The 12929-nt window shown below is 33.9% G+C and overlaps 1 protein-coding gene across 1 annotated transcript; it reads right to left on the bottom strand.

Moving 5' to 3' along the window:
• Nucleotides 1–2607: 2607 nt before the first annotated feature.
• Nucleotides 2608–11141, bottom strand: LOC123680026 (carboxypeptidase D-like). Its single transcript, XM_045617663.1, has 8 exons — nucleotides 10858–11141; nucleotides 8987–9117; nucleotides 5852–6185; nucleotides 5466–5648; nucleotides 4309–4427; nucleotides 4069–4248; nucleotides 3631–3849; nucleotides 2608–3169 (listed from the first exon to the last, which is right to left on the bottom strand). The coding sequence occupies exons 1-8, from the start codon at nucleotides 11042–11044 to the stop codon at nucleotides 2627–2629; spliced, it is 1896 nt and encodes a 631-aa protein (XP_045473619.1). The 5' UTR covers nucleotides 11045–11141; the 3' UTR covers nucleotides 2608–2626.
• Nucleotides 11142–12929: the final 1788 nt, after the last annotated feature.

Raw genomic sequence — 12929 nt, 5'->3', positions numbered from 1 at the left:
GCATATTCAATCGGGAATCACTCTAATAAATATATTTCATTCAATATAATATACATTCATAACGATACATATAGTAAAATTGTGGATTTGAAAATATATCACTATCCGACAACGTAATCTAACCATGTTGGGGACATTTGAAAATTACGTATACTCCCTCTATCTATTTTTATTACTCTATGGAAAGCACTAGCGTATAATTAGAAGCTTATTGCGTTTATTCATATTTGTATTGATATGATTTTTTAATGAATTTCGCAAGAACGTCCAAATAAGTAGGAATTTTACAACCGAGTGAAGAGTTTTTCGATAAGGGGTTTTATTTTGAATATCCCGCTACCTAAGCAGCTGTCACCTTTGAAGCTGTCATATTTTGACATTTGACACGTAAAAAGTACGCCATTATAAAAATGGAATGATGCACGTTTCAACAAAGCATTGAAATAGTTAAAATTCGCTACTGAAATGATAAAATTTTGCACTACGCAAAACTAAAGTATTGTATGATAAAAGGGACAACGTAAATTTCAAACAAGATGGCGTTCCATGCCACACAAGCAATAAAACAATCGCAATTTTGCAAGAAAAGTTTCCTGGACCTGTAATTTCTCGAAGAAGTGATCTCAATTGGTAACCGACATCTTGTGATTTAGCTCCTTCAGACTTTTTTTTCGGGGCCCTGTAAAAGATAAGGTCAGTGCTAACGATCCACAATCGATTCGAGTCCTTGAAGATGGAATTCGTATTAGTGGGGAAATACAGCTCCAAATGTGCGATTTGGACATTGAAAATTTCATTAATTTCTTTTAAAATTTTTTTTTTGTCAAAATGAAACCTCTTATTGGAAAACCCTTCACATCAAACATATCGGATATTGATAATTATAATTAGATCTGTTTCATACAGTCACGATTGATTTAACATTTATCAGTTCCAAATTCAACGCTCAATCAAATCCTTCAATGAATACTCTGAATATTTCAAAGTCTAATTCATTACTTTACACCTAATAATTGTGTAGAATTTCATCTTATAGCCAACTATAAAAATTTATCGCCTCTTAAATATGTAATAAAATAAGACACTCTATTGAGAATGTGAACTGTTATTCAACAGCTCTTCCAACTATCGATTAGTAGCTTATACGCCACAGTGACATAGAAAAGCGTAATAACAGTGACGTATAGACCGAAATAATCATGATTAACTTATAAATAGAAACTCCAATTTTAAACGTTATTTATGAAAGTGTGAAGCGAAAAATTTCGTGGTAGAGATAAAATAGATCCACTGATTAGTCATCAACGCTGTGACAGCAGATAGCAGATTAGAGTAATTAGAAATCTGAATTTTTTTTGTTATTTGAAAAATTTTCCGATCTACACAAACAGTGTTAGTATTGGATGGAATTGGGGATTCAAGCCTTGGCTTGTTTTTCAAGCTACTTGGCTTCAGCTTTACTTGGTTTCAATTCAAGCTCAGGTCAAGTATTTATTTATCAAGTACTTGAATCATATCAAGTTAGTTGATTTTATTGAGTTTTATTGTTTAGTGTCAGATCAATAAAAAAATGATGAAATGAGAAGAAATCTTTATTTTTTAAACTTATTGTAGGTATAAAAAAACCGAAAATATCCACTTTTTTGAAATAGAAATATAAATAAAATCATAACAAAATGAAAAATAATAAAAAAATACAATTTCCTTATATTGGGAAACCTCCAGGCTTTGTTTGATTTCATAATAGATTTGTCGCCTAACCTATTGCGGGTTTTTGTAACTGTAAGAGCAGCTCTGAAAAATTGTCTTTCAACAGGAGCTGAAGATGCTGGCGTTGATAAAAAATCCTTAGCCATTTTGGCCAAGTTTGGAAAGATATTTCTGAAACTACCAAAATCTACCAATAGATTTCATAGAAATGTGAGAAAACACAAAAAGTCACACTGGCAAATGCTTCTGTCTCTCGGCGCTCGAGGAATCCCCTTATTTAGTCCCACGAGATTGCAAAAATATATGCCGTGCGACGTGTGCATATCAAGCTCAAGAAATATCAAGTAGCTTGATATCAAGTCAAGCAACAAATATCTGAAATCGAATCAAGTCAAGTTCAAGTATGTAATTTTTCACGAACTTGATTTTCCATTCAAGTAGTTGATTAAAATGTCAAGCTACTTGGCTTGATGAATCCCTAGTAAGAGTTTAGATAAAGGTTTCACAGAAGTTGAAGCTGTGCATGCGTATCTATATTACAACTTCCTAGGATATAACAAAAACGAAAATAGCACACATATGGTGAAGTGATGATTTTTTTAGGAAAAGAAGGTGATGAAAACTCTTGTCATTTTCTCCCTCATCTATGCTCGAAAAATGGAAATTTCATGCACTCACTTGGTTAATAATCAACTTATAAATATACTCAAATAGTTGTATTTAACATAATATATTCAGAAAAATATTTCTATAAAGAGAATAAAACTATTGAAGTGACGATGATATCGTTTCAATCTAATGAATAAAATATCAAGAAATTTTGTGTGACTACGAATTGAATTCCATGGTGGTTCACAGCAGGAAATATTTCAATTGTTCAATTGTAAAATATTGTGCTCTCATCTATGTTGGAATTTTATTTTAATAATATAATACAGATTGTCATTATTGAATATATGTAAGCATTTGTCTTCATCGTGTTCAATGTTATTGAGTTACTGTTGTTCTTTTTATTCTTTCCCTTCAATATCTCTTTGTATTTTTGGAAAAGCTGATCCAATGCTTTTCTCTTTTCTGTGCCAGATTTTTCATCGAAATTCTTCAGTATTTCTTCGTATGGCGTGAAGTCCTTTATTTGTAGTGTTGTCCGCATATATTCCCTAACTGTATAATTTGAAGTGAAGGTATGAAGAACTCCATCGAACGTTTCCGATAGTTGCTTAAGCACTTTGATTTTTTCAGTTTCGTTCTTCTTATCGAAATCTTTCAATGTCGAATCGAAAAGTGACATGTCGGTTATGTTCATTTCATTTCTCATGATGTTTCTTATGTCATCTTCAGTTATGTTCTTATTGAAATCCTTTGGATCGCCGAATATCATTCTGAATATTTCGTTTTCTTTATCTGGGGTTAGAGGAAATGGATAAGTGTTTTTTTCAGAATCATTCAGTATACGCCCCTGAAAAAAATACATTGGTTATTGCTTTTATGGTCATACACTATTACATTCTACCGAGTGTCATTCAGTAGCTATGTGCAGGTTATATCAAATTCCTAGGTTTTGAAATTTTTCTCAGTTATGATTAGATATACCTAGTGTTGCGGTTTTCACTACAGAAACAGATTTGCTGTAGCTCTAATAGTTTTTTGAGTGATTTCCAAATTTTGTCACGCAGTTAGTAAACTTTTGAAGGCAAAATTGGGAAAACGAACAAAATGTCAACGAAGTTTCTAGTTAATTTTCTCCTGAAACCCTTTTGCCTATTTTACCATAACCTTTGTTATGTAGAGTGAAATACGAAAAAATAATCCGATCAAGGTAAAAAAATTTGCAGTTCAGATTGAAATTCGCGATTTGGCAACACTGGGTGCTTCAACTATTGGCAGATAATTTTTGGATTGAATTTTACTGAATTTTACCTGTCTATTGTCCCTTTGAGACTCGGATTGAACTGCCTTCCACGCATGGTGTACAACTCCGGATCCATCTGTAGGTTCGGATCCCTGCAAGGCTGCACTTATTGGCGTTGTTATATTTATCAAAAAAATTCGAAGTTTTGTGTTTTTTGGGCAATTTATTCCAGTTTGGTCTCTCACTTCGAAGGTAACAATTTTGGGATAATATCCAACTGCTTCTACCTGCAATATGTACAGATTATGAAGGGCAACACTCAGCTATCAATATGAAGATGAAGGCTTTCGTCAAGATCATTCATGTCTTGAATTCGAAGCACAAGAAATACATAAACAATTTGAAACGAAGTAATTTTTGGACTTACATTTCATAACTCTCACTTTGTATTGAAATCAAGAAATTGCATTGATAGCTAAATCGATATACACGCTCATAGAACCCACCTTTAATTGGTAAAATCCTGGTAGCAGTATTCTCCAGAAATATCCATTTTGAGAAGATTTGAAAGTCATGTTCCTCCCTATAATTTCAATATTTGCATTTTCTATTGGCCTTTCATCTAAACTATCAAGAATTTGGCCTGAAACACCTTTTAAAGCTTCCAAAGAGTAACTTAAGAGTGACTGAAAATAGAAGACGGAGTTGTAAATACTTTTTCTCTGATTCTGAAATGAACTTATTACCTGCTTATTCTGTTCCCAGAGTTTCTTCAATTCTTGAGGTAATGGATATTTACAACATGATATTTCTAAAGTGATTTCCATACACCCTTTCTTGAAATAGTTGTAATCTTGCATGCCACCTGAAAATAATGTCATAAGTACCAAATCAAAATAGAGAAGAGGCTTTAATATGAACTGTTCACATTTCTTTCCAATTTGGTTCTTGGTTTCATCCAAAGGGCTACCAATTCCGATTTTAGGTGAGTTGGACGCACTTGAATTCTTAGACAGACATATTGACTCCAAATTATCAAGGTTATCAAGCTGTAATCGATTCTAAAGTGCCGAAAAAAACTCAATGAAATAGATAAGAATAACAATGTCTGTTTATAGTCTGGGTTCCCGATCATTCTGGAATTGAAGGAAATGAAGAAACCACCAAACTTGCCAGAAAAAGAGCACAAACTGCTTTACTTGACCCAGAACCTTTCTGTGGTAGGTATATGTGGTATAAGAAAGAATTTCAGGAGAGGGAAAAAACCCGCAAGAAAAACACTCTGACGGAATCTTCTTAGGTTAGATCATTTCAGAAAGTTTCTTCGAAACTTTGATAGTGCGAGATCTTAGAAGTGTCTGGATCTCAGCAAGAATACTTGCTACACCTCCTCACTGGATTCCTTACAGGGTATGGCCGCCTCAGGAAGCACCTTATGAGAAAGAGTCTAGCAGAAAACTTCTGTGGGAAGGAGGAAGAAACTCCGGATCACCTGGTGATGGTATGATCGCTAGTAATATTGGCTAGTAATAGCCAACGCAAAAAATGCTTTAGACAAGAGACTTGTAGAAGTGAGGAAGTAATCTCGTTGAAGCCATCCCAGATACTGCGGTTCATCAGAACTATGGAAAAAGAACGGTAGCTGTAGACTTCGACGACAAATGTCGAGTTCTAATGGGGGACACAATAGACTATAGGTCGCAGTGTAATGGAACCCTTCCTTAAATCTAAATCTAAATTCTAACTGACTGTTGATTCTGTCGAATTTTTTGACAGGCTGATTACTTGGTAGAGCCAAGATTCTGAACGAAAAAATCAATTCATATTTTTGTCTATTTTATATCTATATCATTTATCTCATCCTTATTCTATCCTAGTAATCTTCTGGAAATGAATATCATACCTGTAAAAGAATACCACGCGGCTCCGTTAGTAATACCATATTCAAAATATGGAGTTTGTGGTTTTGTATCATCTTCACAGAGTCCTATTTTCATTTTGGGATGGTTTCTCGCATAAGTTCTCGCCAAATGTTGGAATACATCATTATCTGGTGTTAGAGATGGGAATTTTTCTGGTGTCGATTCTGAAAAGTAATTTTTAGAGAGAATCACTATATGCGGTTGGAACTACACAATAAAACTGCTAAAAATCAAGTAGTTTGATATGATTCAAGTATCAGAATTCCTAATCAGAACTTAAATCGGTACCTATTGCCGTTGTAGATGAGTCAACTCCTATACATACATTCTCTACATTAGCATATGGAAAGTAATGAAAAATACGTACTTGTCACTTTTTCTGAATCAAAAGGATAATTTGCTACCATGGCTCCTCCGTGTAATCCAGCAGATAAAACAAATGGTATTTTATCCATCCAGGCCATCACTGCTTCCGTTTCAGGTTGTCTAGGATTTAGATCCTGATGGAAATAATCGGGAAAATTTCTGTTCAAATCTTCCATGTTGCCATTGACGCCATTCAGACGACCATGCTCACCAACGCATTGACCTTCAGTAGATATGCTGAACCCATCAGGATTCAGGCTAGGCAACAGGTGAATGCGGGAGTTATCCAGCAGACAACTCACTGAAGGATCTTTGCCATAATTATCTCTCAAATACTGCGGAAAAGAAATAATTATAAAACACACTGCAAATTTTAAATGGTTTCTTGCTTATGTTTTGTTGATTTTTCGAGAAATCAATTTTTTCTACGATTGACAGCATATACGAACTGACAAAGAAACTGCAACACTCAGAGGGAGCTGTTTAAATTTTAATTTTTTTTTGGTAAATATAGATTTTTGGCTGATGAGTGGTTAGGAGAACAAGGCCATCCTTTAACTGTCTGAACGGTTTACCGCGGGATAAGGTTTTTTGGACTGCAGCATTATCGAGCCCATCTTGTGTTAACTCTGACGGTTGAGCATCGCCGGCAAGGATTACAGTGGTGCAGAGAACTTCAATATTGGAATGTGGAATGGCATCAATTCGTCTTTTCTGATGAATCTCGATTCTCCTTGGGTGCACATGATGGCCGAAGAAGGGTTAGACGTCGTCTGGGAGAAAGACGTGAACTTGATGTTGAGCGTCATTTACACCGGACAGTAGGTCTTATGGTATTGCACATGCAAGTAGGCCACCTTTAGTCTTTAGGTCCGACCTCATGTTGCCAGAGTTAGTGCAAACTTTTTCGAAGCAACCCATGTGAATATTTTACCATGGCCGCCCATATTTCCCGATCTTTCGCCCATAGAGAATGTTGGAGACATCATGGGTCGAAGGATTGAAAATTTACCCCAGCTCCCACGGACTTTGGCGGTTCTGAGACATGAAGTAATTGTAGCTTGGGATAGTATCCCTCAAAAAGAAATAAACCATCTTATTGCATCAATGCTGAGACGTGTTGGAGAGTGTATAGATAATCGCGGTGGACATAATCAACATATTTACTAAAAAAAATTGTGAACCCTTCGTTTTTTTTCTCAAAATTTCAATCATTCAACTATTTATTTCAGAAATCTTAATTAAGTTAATATCACATACAGGTCATACCTCATGTACCTCCGTGATGTAAAGTGTTTATTTATGAAATAAACTTTATTATTATTATTATTATTAGGTATTATTTACTCCTTGTTATCCTATCTATGTTTTACCAAAAAACTTTCAACAGCTCCTTTTGGGTGTTGCAGTTTCTTTATCAATTAGTATACAGGGTGTCCCGTAAAGACCACGTCAAACCGAGGGAGAATGTAGATCAAAGGATAACCCACCTGCTATGACAAAATTCCTATGATAAAAGTCTTACCGTTTTCGAGATATTTTTTTTTTTCGAAAATAATGAATTTTTGCCCCTTTCAATAGTTTTGCCCTTCCGGTTGGTACAATTTTACATCTTTCTGGTTAATTTTTTCAGTTAAATATTGCTGAAGAATGATTTTAACGTTTACATTAAGAACATCCCCCGAAAATTTTAGAGGGGGGCTAAGATAAATATTTTTATTGGAAATTTTGGTATTGGGTACGTTTCTGACAATGATCTTATTAAAAAAATCTGGATCTGCATGATGTTTTCCAAAATTTGCCGGCAAAATTGAATTTCGTTGAGGTGAATAATTATGCGAGTAATATTTTTGCACGTAAACAATTGCCATTGTTCACTAAGTAATGCAACATCGAAGATTTCTTAACAGAATTGACAAACTTGATATTGTCAGAAACGTACCCATTTGGATAAAAACAGCCATATATTTTTTTTTTCGAATAACAAATTACTTGTGTGATACCTCTCTGAAATCACTATAAAATAGACAATTTATTGGTGTAATGTGCAGCAGTAGCTCGGTACATTTTTTTTCCACTACGATGGGCTAAACTTCATGAACAAAATAATCCAATACCAAAATTTCCAATAAAAATATTTATCTTAGCCCCCCTTTCAAATTTTCGGGGGATGTTTTTAATGTAAACGTTGAAATCATTCTTCTGCAATATTTTACTGAAAAAATTAACCAGAAAGATGTAAAATTGTAGCAACCGTAAGGGCAAAACTATTGAAAGGGGCAAATATTCATTATTTTCAAAAAAAAAAAAATATCTCGAAAACGGTAAGACTTTTATAATGGGAATTTTGTGTTAGCAGGTGGGTTATCCTTTGATCTACATTCTCCCTCGGTTTGACGTGGTCTTCACGGGACACCCTGTATATTGATTTTGCAGACACATATCGATCAGCAAAGTATCACTTTGCCAGTCTAGGCAGCAATATAACTATTTTCCTGCCTGAACAGCAAAGAGATAATTCTCAATGCGAATAAAACATTCGACATTTTCATATCCGATTTTTTCCAAAAAACTGTCCGTTATTCCATAAGTTGTCAAAACTATAATTATCATGGACATTTACATTTCCATAGCAACCAACCATTCCATCAATTGAGATTTCTATCGAATTTCGTTTGATTTATCACTACAGGAAAAAAAGAAAGATTGTGGGAATTGTTATAATTTGCAAATACAATATCCTAGATGTATCATTATAAACAATCGAAGAAAAATTAAATAACTCGGCAGCAAAATAGTTTGATTGCCTTGGCTGAATTCCTAGCCTCGCTATTCGCTCGGCTATGATCTATCAGCCTCGGCAGTCAATTCACTATTTTGCTGCCTAGTGAAACAAATAACAATTTTCAATTCTTCCCTTATTTGTAATTTCATGGATTATATTCTTGAGCTGGTGGAAACAAAAGTTGCATAAACTCCCGATGAATGTTCTGGACAGTGGATGGACGGATTTTTCATTGAATTTTTTGATTCAACATACATACCTATTCATAAACGTAAAGAGTAAAAATTTGTTAATTTTTTCCACTTTTTTTTCATCATTGAAAATAAAAAGGACAATTCCTCTGATACTCACCTCCATGAAATGTAAAAGTAGTTCTCTTCCAACAGCCTCGTTACCATGAATATTAGCGACGAATTTGATATTAGGGAGATCAGACCTAGCTGTTTTAGAACCATTGACTTCCATAACCCATAATGGAAGACCTGAAAATGTTCAAAAAATAACTTCAACCCAAAAAAAAAAATTTGAAAAAAATTTTATGAGAAGAAGAAAAATCACACCATAGCTCGAATTTTCTCCTGAATTACAAAATACATTTCAAAACTATGAAGACTTTTAGGAATGCAGAAAAAGATTTTCTCGGTTGAAAGTTTCATTATAATAATTCAATAATATAGCAGTTGAAACAAATTGAATAATGTGAAATCAATTGAGTTTATTATATAGAAATCACAAATATTTGAAAATCTAGTGAAAAGAGTTACCATTTATCGATAGAATAACTGCTTTATAAATTTGGAATAAAAAAAGTGGAAAAGAAATAGCTTTGTTGATGACAATTTTCTGCAATATGCCATACCTTGAGTAAACACTCAACGGTTCGTGAATTAATCTTATGAAAAAAATGGTGGCTAGAGGACTCACAATTTTTTGAATATTTATGGAGAAAAGATTTTTTTCGAAAAATCCTTTATTTTTTCGGATTCTGCAATTACGTAGTATTATCAGACTGTTTGCAGTTTCGATCAAAAATGTATTCCAAGAGTTATCGAGGAAGAACTTTGAATGAGGAAAAACCCCAATTTCTAACTGTGTGGAGTAGTTTATGACGAAAAATACAGAAAGAAACTGAAATTCGATGTTTCCATAACTAAATTTTACATTTCATGAATTGTTATGAATTATTCGTAATTGAAAATTGTATTCGTTTATGGATTTCCAACAATCTCAACGAACAATTAATTACAATTCATGAAATGTTAAATTTGGTTATCGAAATATCGAATTTTAGTTTCTCTCTGTGTTTTCCAGAAGTCACAGACTACTCCACACCAGTTAGAAATTGCGGTTTTTTCTCATTTCAAGTTCTTCCACGATTACTCCACAAGTATTCATTTTGGGTACAGGGGTTTACTTAAGTAGCCCCCACTAATTTTGAATAGACTGAAATAATGAAAAATATAGGTTCTAATTTGAAAATTTTGAGTTTTGATGAATTTGAGTTGCCCAAGTTCATAATCTTCATGATGTACATTTTTGATCCAAACTGCAATCAGTCTTATAATACTACGTACTTGCAGATTTCAAAAAGAGAAAGGTTTTTTCGAAAAAACTTTTTCTGGAGAAATATTCAAACAAATGTGAATCCTAGTCACCACTATTTTCTTCATAAGAATACTATTAACTCATGAACCGTTGAGTTTTTGCCCAAAGTATGGCATATTGCTGAAATTGTCATCAAAAAAGGTATCTAGTGATATAATAATACATAATACCGTTTCCGGTATAACCGGAAGTTGTAAAAGATCTAAAAATATTTCAGGGAGAAAGATCATTGTCTCAAACCCCAACATGCAAATTTTCAGCACGAAATTATGTTTAGTTTTCCATCAACGTCTAACAGGCCATCGCGGTGAATCACTCTGTATTCATCAACCAAATTAGGAATGTTACTATTTTTTAAGACCTCGGTATAAATAATTTTTGAGGTAGATAAATAATAGCCAAAGGAGATAATATAATATTTCCAATATAAAAAAATTGTTTGGACACACTATGGCTCCAGCAGTTTCAAAACTTTTACCTATTACTGAAATATTATTGTATTTTTTGTTATAATACCGATATGATTATATCGGTTAATATCAACATTGCTTCAATATGACAATTCTTTTAATTAAGTTTTTGAAGTTTTTTCTTTTATCTATTATATTTACTCTTACCGTTGGTCGACCTGCCAATGGAATACAAGTTTGTATGAATATTTTTAGTGATTACTGAAAAATTTCTCATCACCCTCTCCAGTTCCTTATTATTATGATACTTGAAATCAAGACATTCAGAAGGGTAAAAATATACAAAAATTATCAAAAGACACAGAACTACCGGCATAACACTAAGTGCATTCATCGTTGTTGATATTTTATAGAAACACAATAAGGCAAAGCTCGGTGATAACTAAAATTGAAGGTTGAGGCATTCGACCGAGGTTTTTTATCTTAAGGAAATCCCACCAAGCAGTGGTCATCTTACGCGATAATGCGGTGTTATATTCTGAAAAATATGAACAATTTTTCGATGAAGATAAGCTCTTGTGGAGATATTCCTCCGGAAGCTTTGAAAGAATATCTCGAAATTGAAGGAGTCAATGAATACATTCCTACTAGGAAAATCGGCCAAAATGTGTCATCTGTTTGTTCTGTTATCTACAGGGAATCTAGTGGTCAAGCATTCTACCAAGAGGGTCAAGAAATCAGACGGGAATTGAATAATTCAAGAATATTTTACTGAAAAATGTATTGCGAAGTGTTATTGATATAATATATTTTTTCATACGGGGAGTTGTACATGTCAACGTATAACACAAGAGAACAGATAAAAACCTCAGCAAAACTCTGTCTTTCCGTATAGGTGTAGTGATTGGTTTATGAATTTATTTACGAAAGAAACTGACATATTTGACATCTATTGAAGGGCAGCTAAAACAAATTCATCATGAGTATATTTTGTCCTCAATCAAGATATTTTCATTCAGACGAGATCTAATTTGCTCAAAAATGTTGAGGCAAACTGAAGTTACAGGCATTTCAATCCGTCAGATTTCTCCCTTTCACCTACCCTTATTAGATGTAAAATCGAAAGAGACAATTCAGAAAGATAGAGAATTTTCCAAGGATTACAGTGAATATATCCCTCCTGTCAAAAATTCCATGTAAATGGAATGCAACTATCGAAAATTCTGTTCATAGATGCATAGTTTCTATGCATCTTACACAGTTCGAATCTATGGCAATTCCATTCTACATCAGTTTGACATGTGATGTAACAGTTTATTCGGGAAATATTCCCCCGAATTACACTCGTGCGTCAAGGGACTGGTTTAACTGTAGTAGTGTTCAATTGTTCAGGGCTGCAGTCAACAGGGTCCGGATTGCTGTGATGATAGCTAACCTCCGATAGGAGATGCACTGCAAGAAGAAGAAGAATCAAGATGACCGGATAATTTTGCATTCCAGCGTGTTCTCCTTGAAAAACTGCATTCGGTCATTTTCATTTTTGGAGAAAGAGCCCTCCACCTTCGGTGTCGGGCTCTTTCTCCAAAAATGAAAATGAACTCATGCAGTTTTTATGACAACACGCTGTCATGCAAATTTATCGGTAATTTTGATGCAATTACTTACGATTATATTTTATCTTCAACTTCATATGAAACATTTTCGAGTAAAATTCATTTTTCCACTCGACGGCGGTCGGCGACGGTAGCTATTACGCCTCCTAGCGGAAGATGTATGAACTGCAAAACAATTTCCAGTGTGTTTTCTTGAACACTTTAGTGGTAAAATTTTTTACCACTACTACGATGAGTGGATACAGAGAAATAGCCGTTTACTTTGCTTATTTGCCCACCCTGTACATAATAATGACGAGAATATTACAAAGTTTCAAAGTAATAAAAAATACTCCGTTCATTTTAGGTGAAGGCTTTGCTTGAGTAACCCCCACTATTTGTGTACGTAGAATCGACTGAAATAATAAAAAATATAGATTCTAATTTGAAAATCATGAGTTTTGATGAATTTGAGTAGTCCAAGTTCATAATCTTCTTATAAACACCCTATACATTTTTGGTTCAAGCCGCAAACAGTCTTATAATACTACGTATTTGCAGAATCGAGAAAGAAAAAAAATTTTTCGAAAAAAGCTTTTTCTGCTGAAATATTCGAAAAAATGTGAGTCCTCATCGCCACCATTTTTGTATAAGATTCCCAATAACTCATGAACCGTTGAGTTTTCA

Source organism: Harmonia axyridis, chromosome 5, assembly GCF_914767665.1.
Source record: "Harmonia axyridis chromosome 5, icHarAxyr1.1, whole genome shotgun sequence".
NCBI classification, from domain to species: Eukaryota; Metazoa; Arthropoda; class Insecta; order Coleoptera; family Coccinellidae; genus Harmonia; species Harmonia axyridis.
Note: the sequence above shows the minus strand (reverse complement) of the source record. Positions and strands in the feature narration are given on the sequence as shown.

Coding starts and splice junctions, on each gene's coding strand:
- LOC123680026 (XM_045617663.1), bottom strand. CDS start 11,044: ATGAATGCACTTAGTGTTATGCCGGTAGTTCTGTGTCTTTTGATAATT. Junction 4,428..5,465: donor CGCGTGGTATTCTTTTACAG/GTATGATATTCA, acceptor CATTATTTTCAG/GTGGCATGCAAGATTACAAC. Junction 4,249..4,308: donor TCTGGGAACAGAATAAGCAG/GTAATAAGTTCA, acceptor TTCTATTTTCAG/TCACTCTTAAGTTACTCTTT.